The sequence below is a fragment of the Natrix helvetica genome (assembly GCF_964273705.1).
Source record: "Natrix helvetica genome assembly, chromosome: Z".
Taxonomy (NCBI): Eukaryota; Metazoa; Chordata; class Lepidosauria; order Squamata; family Natricidae; genus Natrix; species Natrix helvetica.
Window position 1 is genome coordinate 122,461,798 of NC_138554.1, and position 16,943 is coordinate 122,478,740.

Here is a 16,943-nt window from a genome sequence, read left to right on the forward strand (position 1 = left end):
TGAAAGCACAGACATTACATGCTATTGTGTAATTAAAACAAATCTGGCCTATGAGAGTAGCCAGCAGCTGCATTTCTTGGCCACATCTTGTTCACAGCTGGAACAATTAATGCTCCACATGAGCAGCCAGCTAGCCAAGCCCTTTGCAATGTCGTTCGTCTTTCTTGGCCCACCCAGTTTTGATATGTTTTGACAGCTTTTCTGCAAGTAAAGGAATATGATGCAGCAAACCACATAGCCAGTTTTGAAGTAATGATGAAACAATGGAACCATCAAGCTACCAAGCACCAGAGTAAGTTTGACTATGAATAGACATCATTCAAAATAGTCACCTCTATTTTAACAGGCATTTTAATTGCTGGAATGTCATGGAAAAGGATGGATCATACCTCGGTGCTGTTGCAAACTCCACTTTTGAAATGCTTTTAGTAGTACGGGGAACATTGATTGGTCTAATGTACGTTAAGGTTAAAGAGTTTAAGAGTGTAAAGATCTGAGTTGGAAAAATCTAGATAAATCTAGATGGCAGCAAAGAGATGTAGGAAAAAATACCCTATTCTAAGAGGTCTGTAAAGGGCGTGCATTAGCACATCAACTTGCCTACCGTCCCTGTCCTAACAACCCCATTTATTCGTATCCATTTCATGTATTCATAATCTTGTATATACTTAGATCTATTATCTTATACATGCTTTACAAAACAAACAGATAAAACCATTAAATAAAATAATAAACTCTTTTGCAACCCGTTGGTTGTACAAAATTTTGCAGTTCAGATTTGGTAGGCATATTCATTTAAACTGACTAGGAATTCTGAGACAGTAAGATAGGGAAGCCAAAGCATCAGAATGGCATATGTCAAGTTTACTTTTCCTTAATTACTTAATCAACTAAATTCATACAGCATTTCAGTCCAACTGGACTCCAATAGCCAAAAACTGTGCTTTTCAATTTTGGCACTTTGAGAATGTATGTACTTCAACTCCCAGAATTCCTAGCCCACATGGGGAAGTCCAGACAAATTGCCAAAACAGAGAAATACTGGTTTGAAACATAATGTTCCAAGCTTTCTAAATGCAAACCGTTGAATGAATTCCCTTCTCCAAAAATGCCAGCCTACAGGGTACCCTCCAAAATGAAGTTTAACAAAATGTGCAAATTATTGTATAACATCCTTATTATTCCTTGCAAAATAATACTTAGGATCATCCAATTCAGAATGACAGCCTCACGTGATATTATTGCTGGAGAACAGAGAAAGCCAAATAATACAAAAATGAGTTTTATGTGCTTCATTGGTTGCAGAAAGATGTTCTATTGAGTCTATTTTGTCAAGCTGTGGAATGAAAAAAAGGGACTTTCAGAGCATCTCAAGATGCTTTGTCAGGAAGCCATGGTACAGAAAGCACATGGCAAGACAAAATGGCTCCAGGTTGCCAAAAAAGTAAAGCAAGGCTGTTATATTAAGGGAAGATGGTGGGAAGAAGATGAGTGTGATTTTAAAGTTGGAGAAAGAAATATTCATAACTTGCACTAAGCTGACGACACTATTCTGACAGTCAAAAATATAGAAGATCTGGATAATAAAAATCAAGGAACTCATTGCATTAAAAATAGGGCTAAAGTTAAATATAAAAGAGACTAAATTAGGGACAACAGTACAGCATCCAGCCTTAGAAATGACAATAAAGATATAAATACTCTCTTTTAGATCAACTCTCAACAGTAAAAGGAACAAACAATTAAGGATTATGCCATTGACTAGTACTTGATACAGATAGCCACAATTGCCTTGGAAAAGATATTTGAATGCCATGATGTGTTTAAGCCTACAAATATCAATATTGTGTAAGCCATGGCATTCCCTGTGATACTTTAAATACTAAATTCTAAATACATTAGATACTAAATTTGGACTTTGAAGAATTGAAAGGCTTTCAATGCTTCTGAATGTTGGTGTTGGACAAGACTCCAATGAATACCTTAGTGATATCTACAAACAAGGAGTCTGAAAAACTCTGGTCAGAAAATTTAAGAGGGACATCATGATGGTTATGCTTTTAAAAATGTAATACACATAAAAGTACAGGTGGAGCTTTGATGGAGATATCAACTTGCTATTTTTATCATAACCTATAATTACAAAGAAGGACACAGGCAGATTTTTCTGTAATAGAAGTGGGCTGCATTTTGTGAATGACCGTGAGCTACAATGAAAAAGTTAACATTATAGTATCCGTGAGGTCATGATCTTTTGATTTCTTGGATTTTTAAGATTGGGGGTAGAGGAGTGATTTGGATATTTTCCCACTTTATTTTAAAAATCTTTTTAGGATTAATACTTTCCATTCTAGTAATGCAGGAAAAAAGTGCAGAAATGCCGTGCTTCTGGAAAGCAAGGAAGATCTGAGAGTCAAAGATGAAAGTGAAAAATGTGGATTTGCACCTTAATACCAGCAAAAAAAGATAACGATGGTTGAAGAGAACACACAACATGACAAGGAGACCATCAAAATTCATCTTTTTTAGGCTCTAAAATCAACCAATGTGATGACTGCAGTCCTGAGATCTGAAGACATAAAGTCCTTGGGAGAACGGCGATGTTCAGGATGAATAACATCTGGAAGAGTAAAGATAGCAGCTTCCCAGCCAAATGCAGATTAGTTAAGGCAATATTTTTTGAAATTGCTATTTATGGTTGCAAAGCCTGAACTCTGAAAAAGGCAGATAGGAGAAAGGTGGAATACCTTCAAATTGTGATGCTAGATATGACTATTACGCATCCCATGGACTGCAAAAATAATAAATAAAGAAGTCCTAGACCAAGCATTAGCAAAAAATATCACTCAAAGCCAGGTTCGCCAAATAAAGGCTGCCATACTTTGGCCAAGTCATGCGAGCTCATTCACTTTAAAAAATCAATCATGCTGGGGATGGAAAGAGTAGAGGGGCCTGCCCTGGTAACCTTTGGCTGGACACTATAAAGGATGACACCAGGATAACATGGCATATCTGAAGGAGGTATTGTAAGACAAGGGGGCATGGAGAATGCTGATCCATAGAATGACCAAGAGTCAGACACAACTGAATGGCTGACAATGGATGCAGGAAACTAAGTTTTGGCAGCCACAGCAATCTGTCTGTTTTTTTTTTTTTACATGAGTCATTATTAGATGTAGTTAGATTAGCTTTACAGTCCTACTTCTATTTTCCTAAAACTGTTCAGAGGTCATACAAAAGCTGGGTCATTTCTAAAGAAACATAAATCTTTCTTTGCTTAAGGGATGTGAATAAAACACATATATTCAAATGACAAAACCAATAAAAATAAGAACCAATAGATTAATAGCAGTATATAAGCCTTGAAGATGTCCCAAAGATTCTTTTTCAAAAGATGACTGGACTTTGTTTTTCTCTGAAGACATTTTGCTTCTCATCCAAGAAGCTTCTTCAGTACTTCTGAAGAAGATCTGAAGAAGCTTCTTGAACTGAATGGCTGACAATGGATGCAGGAAACTAAGTTTTGGCAGCCACAGCAATCTGTCTGTTTTTTTTTTTTTACATGAGTCATTATTAGATGTAGTTAGATTAGCTTTACAGTCCTACTTCTATTTTCCTAAAACTGTTCAGAGGTCATACAAAAGCTGGGTCATTTCTAAAGAAACATAAATCTTTCTTTGCTTAAGGGATGTGAATAAAACACATATATTCAAATGACAAAACCAATAAAAATAAGAACCAATAGATTAATAGCAGTATATAAGCCTTGAAGATGTCCCAAAGATTCTTTTTCAAAAGATGACTGGACTTTGCTTTTCTCTGAAGACATTTTGCTTCTCATCCAAGAAGCTTCTTCAGTACTTCTGAAGAAGATCTGAAGAAGCTTCTTGGATAAGAAGTGAAACATTTTTTTAAAAAAACAAACAAAGTCCAATCGCCTTTTGAAAAAGAACCTTTGAGACAACTATTACCTGGATGACTGAGAATCCCCATAGACAAGCCTTCAAAACACAAAGAAATCAAACAATACTGAATCTAAAATTATAGTCAAGAAGAAAATAGCCCTCAAAGTAGTATTCCAATAAAGTTTTTTTTTAAAAAAAACCACTCTGAAGATAGGAAAAACAGGATGCTGCTCACAATAGTATATGCTGACTGAATAAACTTGGAGGAAGAAAAATTAATTTAAAGCATGGAAAGCATTTTATGACAAGGAAATTCAGAGGTTAAGAGACAAAATCTTGGAATTAATTACTTTACTCTGATTGCTTTTTGTCACACTTGTCTTTTATGGAAGCTTTTTCATTATTGATACTCTTTTTTTTTGCTTATAGCAAAGCCTCTGTATGGTAGAAACACACACAAAGACACATAGCCTGTGAAATTACTTTTGAGGCTGTGCCTGATTGTCATTTAATAAAGGAAATGGGAGTAACGGGAGGAGTGACCTTTCCCCCTTTTTACAATTATTAACACAAAGCATTTAAAACTGCTGATCAGACTTAGAGAATTTGAAGGGAGGGGGATCTTTCTTTCGCTCCCTCTCTCTCCATGCAGGATAATAAAATAGCCCAATGAAACTGCAAATTAAGAGCTTTTCCAACCACTATTAGCTATTGTATTGATTGAGGAGAAAGGACCAGCTGCCAGTAATAACTTTTTTTTGTCTCTGTTCAAGTTTAAGCAATTTGCATAAAATCTTTCAAAAAAGTCTACCTAGGAAAGAATATTGTGAAAAAACCAACTGTATGATTGGAGGAAAAAAAAAACCTGGCAACGTTTTTCCAGAAGAGTGGAAGATATAAATAGCCTGAACTTTATTTCTGTTCTTGATGGCCTTTCTCCCTTTGGTTTGCAAACACGTAATGCATCATAGACAAGATATCATCTTTCTCCCAGAAAGTACAGTGTGCAATTCAGCTGCTGAATATTTTCATAGTATTGTCACAATTTGGCATACATCAACACTCATTCTTTACTGTATACACATTTGGATAAAAGAAGGAAAGTGTTTCGTGAACCGAGTTTAGAATTCAAATGTTCCATTATCCTTCAAACACTTTGAAGGAAGGCAAGTTGGAAGAACCTGCAATTCATTTAAATTGTTGTTGACACAACACACAATTCAGAAATGCAGTGCATTTTATCCAAAGACAATTATTTTTATAGCCTACCTGGCTGAACTGTAGTATCAGTTGGTACTGGTTTTTCTGTGATCGTAGCTGTGGTACTCCCTGGAAAAAAAAATTGCATGCACACACACACACGTACACACACGTACACACACACACACAAAGAAAAGTCAAAGTCCATCCATTTATCATCTTATTTGTAACTGTTCATGCAAATTGAATCATCAGTTTATGTATATATATTTCCAAGAGACACTTTATTTGAAAAACACGCTATCTTGAATATAACACAACTTTTTTCATTTCCTCCCAAATTGTATTTAAAATTGTTAGCTAAATTCTATTATTATTCTTCCACTGAACAATCTGCTAATAATGATGTAAGAGACCTAAGCAAGAATAATTGGCCCAAGAAAAGTTTGTAACACTGTGAGTTTGAGTTTGATTGTTCCTATAAAGGGGTTTCCCTAATGATTCAGACCTGTCAAATTGGCGGCCTGCGGGCTGGATACGTCACGCACAAGCCATGCCAACCCTAGCTCTTTAAAGCCAAAAAAATGTCATTATATGTCACGATCTGGCCTGTGAAGCGATCGAGTTTGACACCGTGTAATATCTAATCCCATTCCTTTGTCTTGGTGCTGAAGAAAAAATGTTAAAGTGACAGACACAATTCTTTCATGTAGTATATTGTCTTATGGAATGTTTTCGGGGAAACTGCCATAATATCCATGTTATGGAACTGAGAATGTTGAAAGCTTGCTTAACTTTGATGTCTTTTTTAAAAAGTGGTTCAAACTACTTAATAAACTTTAATTGTTTCCATAAAATTTTGGGTGGGATGGAGGGGGAAACTGAGCATCATCACTATGTGATGCTTAAGGAGAATGAATTTTATTTGAGCTATCAATGCCCTCCATGAATCACACATTATATAAAGATAAAACCTACCCTAAGCATTTAGTGATGTTGGGAGCTGCACTATCATGTAAGAAAGAATAAATATTAACCGATCCAGCTATATATTACTTCATTAAGTATAATTGGACAATAACTCATCAGGATGAAAATGAAGTCCACTTATTTATAGGGACATCACTTTGATTAACAGACAAATCCTAACTAACAAATTAGAACCAAGTTTTAAGAGATAAGAAAATTCCAAACAGCTTCATCAGCTAACCAAAGTGTAGCTTATATAAGAAACAGATACTATTTTAGCTCTCTGATTTTTGCAGCTTCTTTTAATTTGCTAATGCTTAGATGTTTTGTACAGACTTAAATGCATCTCTGAAGTGGGAAGAACAGACTACCACCAGTAAGTTCTAGTTTAGGCTAAATATTAAAGAAAAGGAAAAAGTAGGAAACCACCCCCTTCTTCCTCTGTTCCAATTGTAATGCCTGCTAAATGGAATTTGGAAGAAAACTACCCCAGGTTATAAATAACTGGATTTCAGCCAAGATTGCATTAGCCTATTTAGCAATCTAGCTAAGACAGTTAAATTACAAGTGATTAGCATACTTCTGTATTAAAAGGTTGTTTCAGGGAGAGGAAAATCTATCTTTCTCTTTTCTTATTTACACATTGTGTTTTAAACAATAAATCCCAGGATTTTCATTAGGGCTAAAGTTGTACGACAATTGGTTAACATGTATTTTACAATTTAATACTAATCCATTGTTCTTGTTTTAATCAACTTCAGCAAAATAAAATGGCACTAAATTATCCACATATGCATACATTTTTTTCATGTTTGCCTTTTCATCTTTATTTTTCATCTTTGCCTGCTACATAGTAGAATATTTCTGTAGTTTCTTAAGCTATTTATGTAAAACTTGTAATTGTTCACTTGATTTCCCTGTCAAAAACATCAACCTTGGTCTTTGATACATTAATTTTCAGATAACATATTCCTCACTGCAATATACAATGAAGCTGCACTTTTCATACAGGCATTACATGTTAGGTGTCATCATCTGTTCTTTTCTAGAGTCTTCAAAACATCTCTGAGTACAATGGATGGGTGTAGCTTAAAAAACTCATCCTGCTTTGTCTATGAGTATCTTGTCCTTGTTTTTTTGTTGGACATTAACATTTTATCATTCATTTCATTTTATTCTTTAACAAATGACTATTTCTTATTCCATAATTAATTTAAAATCTGATCACTCTGTTAGGCCGATTTGGCTCTGCCTCTTCATTTACTTCCATCATTACTTCCTTACTATGAATTTTCTCCACTTTTCCTCCACATCTTCATACGGCCTTGCTCTTTGTCAACATTTTTGCAATTGTCTTTTATTCTCTACATGCTTTGTCCAACTTATTTCTCTCATCATTTTTGCAGCAGTTATAAGCACTTCTCTCCTCATTCACAGTCTCTTTTACTACATCATACCTTCAATATCTAAATCCATATTATATCAATTTTCTTGTTCTTAGATCTATCTTCCTTCCTTCCTTCCTTCCTTCCTTCCTTCCTTCCTTCCTTCCTTCCTTCCAGATATTTGTCACATAGTGACCATTTCAATTTATTCTTAGTCTCCAAATAGCCCGATTGTTTATGTTGCATTTTCTTATCTTCTCCTTATTAATCTGTTCAAGTAGCTTAGCAGAATGGTTTTTTTCCCCGGCTCTCATTTTTAGATTATTGCATAATTTCTCCCCAAATCTATCATGATTCTTCCATTATCAATATTCACTGGTATCTATACCACAACCCAAAATGACACCAAATAATATTTTCTAACATACATTTTATTTCTTCCATTCATAACTAAATTTATACCATCACTTCCTTGCAATCTTTACTAACCTTCCTAGTTTCACAGATAGATCACAGATATTGAAATTAACTATGTATCATAACTTCAGTTATACCTGTTTTATATCACTTTTCTGCTAGGTAATAGTACTGGTCAGTTTGTGCATATTTGAGGCATACATTTGCTCACACTATTCTAGGAAAGCTAAAATATCTCATCTACCTATGGGCAACATATATTGTCCACATCCCTCAATTAAGAAATATTTTCAGTTTATTAATGTATTCAGGTCATGTATCTAATCAAGCAGATTTAAATCAAATTATTAATGAAAATAATTAAAAGGCAGCCATATTAAAGTGCTCAAATTTACAGATATATCAGAGCAAGTATATCTAATTATGAATATTAAGTTCAATACCTTGTTGTATATTATGCCTGAATATGTTATAATTTTTCTAGTAAGTAATAAGGATAAAATAAGTATGTCATTGTGAAAATGATTTGTATGAAAACAGAGTTGCAATGAAATGTGGATGGTTTCTGCACCTGTCAAATGGAAGTCATCACCTGTTCCACTGTAGCAGTTGGCTTGGTCATCATCACACTCATCCATAGGACTGGTATCAGAAGAGGTTGGGACTGAAGTAGGAACTGTAAAAAAAATCCCAGCTTGATTCAGTTAAGATAAATCTAAAGGCAGAGCTTTTTTATGTAGTAGAATGCATATACCAGTGATGGCTAACCATTTTGTCACTGTGTGCGAAAGTGTGCATGCGCCCCTGTGCTCTCCCACCCCGTGCGTGAACCCTGATGCATACAACCTCTCCCACATGCATCCCGTCCCCGTGCATGCACGTGAAACCCCTGCACCTGTGCCCCACCCCTTGCGTGTGGGCGCATCTTCCACATGTGCTCCTGCCGTGCTTACATGGCAGAGACTCAAAAACCAGCTGGCCAGTGGGAGGCACATGCATATGCATGGTAGAACTGAGCTGGCATGATGGCTCTCGTCCCTGCAGAGAGGGCTCTGTATGCCACCCGCACACATACCATAGGTTCGCCATCACGGGCATATACATTACCTGGGAACAGTGAGAATCACAGTCCGAGTACTAGTATTGAAATGGAGAAGTCTTGAGGTGAAAATGCTAATAATTATTTAAAACAATAATTCTTTGCAATAAAATAAAAATAATAATTTAAAATTATTTTAAAAAGATTTAATAACAAAAATGATGCTTTTTACTGATTTTCCTTTTTTATCTCCCCAAATTTCAGTATGGACAATTCTTACCTTGTTTATTTGAGGGCAAAGGATAGGAAATAGGAAGAGGAAGGTGGATAATTTCTTTGTGAAATTAAACTCTAACAAATGCTTTTGTTTCTGACAGTTTCATACATGGAAGAAAAGATTATGGTTTATTCCTGCTCTATACAATTCTATCGACTATGTAATTTTATTTCAAGATCCATACTTGGTCAAAACTCCACCAGTATCAGATGACACAAATCAAATTCAAAGTCACAGTTTCTGATCTATACTGATATATTGTCATTTTAAGACAAATTAATACAAGTTATCTAGACAGAGTTTGAAGTTACATCAGAATCTACAGATTCAGACAACAAAAACAATAAGACCACCTCATGGGATGTCTGCAGAGCTTTCCACATGGAGCCACATTCTTCATTTTAGTGAGGATTTCATTTGCTTGTGATTTTGTTAGTTTGGTTTTTTTTTTGTATTCCTCATCAAAATGATGTACTGTTAATTAATTAAATGAATGTGGAAACCATTACAGGAGCAGGGTCTTCATGGGAGAAATTGATTTGTACATGAAGCTTCTGAATCAAGTCAGTTATGGCTCATATGGACAAGCTATCTTTGAATGAGTCTTTAGTTAGTTAGACATGGAGTCTAAAGCTAGATATGATGAACAACAGTGCTCATTTTCCTTAATCGAAGTGGGCAACTCTGATCCAATGTTTTTCATTTTGATTAAATATGTGAATCAAATTTATTCAGGTTTATGCAAGGAAAGGATTTTTTTTGGAGGGAGTAGTCCCATCTTTGAACTTTACATATGCTTTAAAAAATTTGTTCTCAGAATTTTCACTTCACTTTGTTTTGCAGGGAAAGTCTGCATACCTTTAATCCACAGATATAATAAAATGTATTAATTGTGTGCCTGAAGAAAGGCTCTGATTTTAAAAAAAAACTTTTAATATATGGGAGGTTGTAATTAAATGGATTAATCATATTGAAATGATCCCTTCATTTCAGTGCCTTCATTTTTCATTTTGAAGGAGGAAGAGGAGGAGGAGAAATTGTTGAATTCTGCTAGCATCAAACAAAAGCCTAATATGCTAGTTGAAGATAGGAAAAGCATGATTAAAATCACACAAAATATTAAAAGCTAATGGAGAATCAATAGCAATATAGGAAAGTAATCAATGAAACAAATTTATCAGGGATTATGCAATTACCTTCAACTTCACAACCGAGCAGTTCCAACCTTAGTCCCAATCCAGCATGTGTGGCTCTTTCTGGATAAACACGGATAAATCTGGTTGTCAATGGGTTAAAGAGGCGAAGTTCAGGAGTATCATAGTTGGTGTTGCCTTCAAAAATCTGTAGAGCATACATACACAATTGCTGCTTTAACAATCACAAATAGGTTTATTTTTAGCCAGCTGGCAGTCGTGTCCCCCCTCCCCCCTGGCCATTTGCTTAAGAACTAAACAGTAATCACAGTTCTGACTGTTCAAAGACGCTCATTTCTTTAGAAAATAAAAGAAAGAAAGGATAGTTGAAGACTCTCTAAGAAGTTTCATATCTTGTTTTCCAGAAATCTATCCATCAGGACTAGTAGGAAAGTCCAATGTTTCAATGGGATATCTTTTTAATGAAGCCTACATTTGGAATTCACATGATATATTGATATATAGAATTTACATAATATATGATACATGATACATCCAGGGAAAGATTTCTTCTAAATGTCAGTCACCATTCATGTAGTTACAAGGGAAAATTTCAAGAGAGAAATTTTATCCTGATGCTTACAGTTATATTGCACGTATGCAAATTAAACTTTAGAACCAATAGCTGCTGTAAAATAACAGATGTCTATAAAACTAAATCTAAGAAAGATAAATTACTTGTAATACGATACTGCTACAGTATTTGTGAGATTGCTTGAAAAAACCAGTCAACTATAGAAATATTCGATTCAGATCTCATTAGTTTTCATTGTATTAATAAGAAAAATCTCAAACAGAACTTAATTATACTGAAGCCCAAACTTTTTAATTTCATATGTCAACCTGCCCCTGGAAGCATAACTATTTAAAGCCAATCTTGTGGTAGATTCCTAACTTTTCCTACAATAGAAGATAATGATACGTAATAAAGAACTTTTGAACTAGCACAAAATATATTTTGTTGAAGCTGTCACAGAAAAGATGAGAATAAAACTACTACACTAGTCAAATGTTTTTTGTGAAAATGCCATAACATGGAAATCAACCATATTCATCTTGATTCATACTTCTGACCTCTTACTAGCTTTGTTACAACTGAAGCTTGATTTAGTTTTCATGTTAGCTCTATGGAAACCACTGAGAAATGTTTCCAAGGGAAAACTGCTTTGTGTCAGGGATATTGGCAGGAACACTTCAACTAAATGTAAAATGTTTTTGACAGTAGCCAAACTATAGAGAATCTTCACCCAATATATCTAATTCATATGCTAAATTAAGCATTTATTTTATAATTCTGTTCGCTTCCTTGAATAGCCACAAATGGTCCTCAACTTATGAGCAGACATTTTATGAGCAGACACATAACTCAAAGTTATGACAGCCACAAAATGGGTGCTATACAGCTCATAAAGTGCTTCCTTGTTGACATGAGGGCCCCTCCATGGTCCCATGACTGCATGTCGGGTGGATCAGTTGATCATGATTTCCAATGATTTTTGCAGGTTTTTGCAGCGAAAAACACCCATTCAAATGAGTGGTTTCGCTTAACAACTGTAGCGCTTGCTTAATATCTTCAGTGTTCACTCAACTTCTGCAAAAATGACTGGGAAGTTACTACTGGCCACATAATGGCCCCAATGAATGATTATAAAGACTTCTGATCATTAAGCCAGGAACTTCCTGTAGTGAATTAGTTAAGCGCATATTTTTTTTCTTTGGAAGAAAAAGATTTCTTGCGAATCAGAATGATGCATAAATTGAACCGGCCAATTACTGGTGCTTCAAAAGAATGTCTCAGAAGTTGAAAGATTTCTTGCCCTTTTAAAATTTCGTTTGCACAAATATTCAGGTCAACCCTATCCATATATAGCATTACTTTTTTTGGCTCTTGATTTAGATTATTTGTTATCTAAAAATTCTTCAGTATGACTTGGTCACCTGTCTATTCCTCGTCTATTTTCCTTTCTGTAAATGTGAGGAATACATTCATTAATTATTTTATTCACTCATTAAGCCTATTTCGAGTTCCTGGGTGTCAAAATTTGTCAAAATACGTTTGAAGGAATGGTGCATTCATATATCCCTTCAGCATTCCATGCCTGGTATTTATTTATAGGTATAAACCATATACTTTATAACAGCACAGGAGTAGATGTGTATAAACTCAATATATATTTATCCAAAAATCATCATCACATCTAAAAAAGAGAGGTGATTGGTATATTGAGAACATTTAGAAAATACTTTAGAGGGTACAACTATTTATATATTAAAAAGTCATCATCATCTATGTAAGTAAAATTCAAATTTCAACTATTGTGAAAGTCCCATTAGAAAAGTGTGCTAAGTGTGTGATGAAGACTTTGGACAAAGACAAGATTATCACTGGATTAACATCCAATTCACTGGATGCATGCCTTCAAAGAAGACCAGATTAGGAAGTCAAAGTCATGCAAGGTAATACTACTTTTACTCTAAGGTTACAGCAACAGAATCTTGCAACCCGGAATGTGTTTTCCCACTCCTTTATCTTCATGAGAATTAGGGAGGGTTATGTCTGAGGTGCTTTTTCCGATTACAATTCTGGCCAAGATTCAGATTTCTTTTATTTGGCCATTTTTCTGGGTAATGGCCCTTCTTCTTGCTCCACAAGGTTATTCTTTCATCCCATTACTCTGAATGATTTTGAACCAGTCAGCCTAATCTACCCTAAAGTTGATAATAATGAAGAAAAATAATAATTAGGAATTATCTGTAGGATACCTGGAGATCCTAACAAAAGGAGTGATATGAATAGAAGTAAATTCAAATGAAATTCAATGGTGAAAAGAGTAAGATTCTACATTTAGGCAACAAAAAGGAAATGCACAGGTACAGTATAGATGGTACCTTGCTCAGTAGTAGTAACTGTGAAAGGGATTTTGGAGTCCTAGTGGACAACCATTTAAATATGAGCCAGCAGTGTGCAGCAGCTGCCAAAAAAGCCAACACAGTTCTAGGCTACATAAACAGAGGGATAGAATCAAGATCACGTGAAGTGTTAACCCCACTTTATAATGCCTTGGTAAGGCCACGCTTGGAATACTACATTCAGTTTTGGTCGCCACAATGTAGAAAAAGATTTGGAGACTCTGGAGAGAGTGCAGAGAAGAGCAACAAAAATGCTTAGGGAACTGGAGACAAAAACATATGAAGAACGGCTGCAGGAACTGGGTATGTTTATCTTAAGAGAAAGAAGGACTAGGGGAGACATGATAGCAGTGATCCAATATCTCAGGGGTTGCCACAAAGAAGTGGGAGTCAAACTATTCTCCAAGGCACCTGAAGGTAGAACAAGAAGCAATGGATGGAAACTAATCAAGGAGAGAAGCAACTTAGGAGAAATTTCCTGACAGTTAGAACAATTAATCAGTGGAACAGCTTGCCTGTGAATGCCCCAACACTGGAAGTCTTTAAGAAAATGTTGGATAGCCATTTGTCTGAAACAGTATAGGGTTTCCTGCCTAGGCAGGGGGTTGGACTAGAAGACCTCCAAGGTCCCTTCCAACTCTGCTATTTTATTGTATTGTATTAAATACATAAATAAATGCATTCAATAAAAGGAAGAATGTTTAGAGTAGGGACCCATTCTTGTAACTATGATCCTTAATTATTGTTTAGATAGTAAAATATAATGATGGCTACTTTTCTATAAAAGGTTTCAGAACAGTGTACTGACACATGGGCATAGAATTCAGTAGAAATTTAATGCTACCTTAGGTATCCTTCAGATGTCAGATATGGGGGACATGATGAATTTTTTATAATACCTACCCATTAATCCTAAATAAATATATTAAGTATCATGGGGACAGTGAAGACTAATCACTATTTTTATTAACAGAGTAGAACAAACTTCACTGGGGTCTCTATTCAGGGATAGGCTTCAAAAATTTCAGCAATGGGTTCTCTGCCCAGTTACTGGGTGGGCGTGGCCATGGTGGGTGTGGTCTAGTTAGCCTCCTGCACCACGGTGGGGGGCCATTTTCTTTCCCAGGCTCTGGGGGCTTTTCTCGAGTCTGAGAGGGCAAAAACTGCCTTCCCGGGCTCCAGAGGCTTTCTGGGAGGCCCATTTCCCCCACTTTCTGAGCCTCCATGTGGGCCCTGCATTTACCTCGCATCCATCATGTGGAGACTCCTGGGAGGGGAGGGGTCAGTCAGGGGTGGGATTTGGAGATTCTCCAAACTGGACATAATATTAGTTATGGGTTTTCCTGAACCTGGGCAAACCCATAGCAGCCCACTCCTGTTTCTATTGATGAAATGTTTACTTAGGAATTAAAAAAGCAATTCTTTTCAGTTCAGAGATCTGATTCCATTCGCCATTTGGCCATAGACATTAAAATGCATAAGGATGTCTCCAATGGAGGGAAATCTAATTAAGCAGGAAAAAGGACAGAAGCAGCAGATTAGGGTTTAGTATTCTTTGAAGCATTCTGGATAAGTCTGTCTTTTTTTGAAATTTAACAGCGCTTGCTATTTGGGTGGTAGCAGCTACTCTAGAGAAAGGAAGCTCTGGAATGCATCAAGGTCATAATTTTACATAAATTATTGCTCTCATTGTGTGCTTCTGGCTCAAATGATAGAAAGCAACTGTGTGTGCTCTTACTGCTATGCGTCTTTTTACCAGATCACGGCTGGAAACAAAGAATTTGTACAGTTTGGAAGGAATGACTATCCTTTTTTAAATGGGTATGTCTGATAGTTGGATCCCAGTCTTCACTATCAGTTTTACAGAAGACCATGTGAAACACCTCCAATACAGTCTATAAATCAGATAATTTAATAAGGTGGTTACCAACCAATCTAGCTTTTAAATCATATTTATTTTTGCAATATCAAAAAGCTGAGAACATGGAACAAAAATTAAGAAACATTCTATCTACTTATCAATATTGTATGAAAGTAAAAAAAACACACACACACAATCACAATGCCAGTTGCATATCTTCCCTCAACCCACTCCTCAAAAAGGGAAAACTTTGCTAGTGCTCCTGCTATTTTTTTAAAGTTCTGTTATATGCAGAGTTACTAGGATGCAAGTTGCTTTTAGATGCAAAGCTATCTTTCTTCTTACATTTAAAAGTCCCTGCAAGATGTGATAGTGAAATTATATCATGTTGATGATTTTTTTCAATACTTTATTTATTTATTTAGTTAGTTTGTCGAACATGTAGAAGATAATAGGTATAAGTATAAACATGGCCATGGACTAGGAAATGAGTACAGATAAATGGGAACAGTAGGACAGGGACTTTAGGCATGCTGGTGCGCTTATGTATGCCCCCTTTACGGACCTCTTAGGAATGGGGTGAGGTCCTTGGTAGACAATTTAAGGTTGTCTTAACCTTAAGGTTGGGGGTTAGAGGACGTAATAACGGAGTCAGGTAGAGCATTCCAGCGTTGACACTTCCCCAATATCTGTAGTTACGTTGTCATAACAGAAATGGATGAGGTACCACAGTATGGCTTCATCCTTCATTACCTTCCAGATGGAAGTTAAAATCCAGCCCAATTCTAAGAATATTGTTCTGGCTCAGATTTCTTTTATTTGGCTTTTGTCTTGGTAGTGGCTCTCCCCTTTGTCCTCAAGATTATTCCTTCTGGAAGGATAACTTTGAACCAGTCAGCCTAATCTAACCCACAGGTGGACAGTTGTGAAGAAAAACAATAAGGAGTTCTCTGTATGTTACCTTGAGTTCCTAACAAAAGGAGTGATTTGAATAAAAATAAATACATAAATTCTATAAAAGAAAAGCCTATTTATTATAGGGATCCATTCTTGTTACTATGGAATCCATCTTAATTACTGTTTAGATAATAAAATGTAATAATTAATATTGTGTGGTGCATCTGATTTTGAATATGTTGTACAAGAAAAAGGAGCAAAATTATTAAATAAATATAGCAGTTCAGCTGATTACTACAGCAATATGAATAGGTAAAAATCTATCACATGGTGCTTTCCCTCAAAGAATGTATTCAGTAAATTCTGTTTCTTTTCGAGAAAGATATTTGCTTTTAATTTATTCTTTTAATCAGTGTAGTCAGCAGTACATATAGCAAAGCTTAATTAATATTTTAAAATTGCCTGTCCTGTTTTAAATTCTCCTAGCTTTCTAATATCTCAGGATTTTATCCAATTTCCCCACAGACAGAACAATTTTAAATATTCTGAATATTTACTAGGATTATGCATGTTATAAAACTTTTTTTAAAAGTAGATTTTGAAAACTAACTTTTCTAAGAAATTAAGGCTCTGAATGGACATAATATTCTGCCAGCATTCATTTTGCCAGGACTGCTAGTTTTGACAGTAAGAACAAATGCTCTGAATTAATACCAGAAGACTAAGTAACCCAAAATATGTCACAGCAAAAAAATATAATGCTATTTATTTTGTGCTTCATTTAGACGGCTATGTCAGGAAAATCTGCATTTCTAATACAAGATAATGTAAGATCCCATTGCTGGAATTATTTATTTTTTCAGACTCAAGCCCTTTTAAACATAGATCCA

General features: G+C 35.4%; 1 protein-coding gene across 6 annotated transcripts in view; it reads right to left on the reverse strand.

Moving 5' to 3' along the window:
• Positions 1 to 16,943, reverse strand: part of NRP1 (neuropilin 1) — a 181,148-nt gene that overhangs the window by 23,367 nt on the left and 140,838 nt on the right. For 5 of the 6 annotated variants that reach the window (XM_081933761.1, XM_081933763.1, XM_081933764.1 and 2 more), the window contains 3 exons: positions 10,389 to 10,533; positions 8,448 to 8,552; positions 5,175 to 5,234 (listed from right to left, as the gene is read on the reverse strand). In XM_081933761.1, the coding sequence (XP_081789887.1) occupies positions 5,175 to 5,234; positions 8,448 to 8,552; positions 10,389 to 10,533 (310 nt within the window). The remainder of the gene's footprint in view (positions 1 to 5,174; positions 5,235 to 8,447; positions 8,553 to 10,388; positions 10,534 to 16,943) is intronic. The other variant, XM_081933765.1, reaches the window with a different exon arrangement.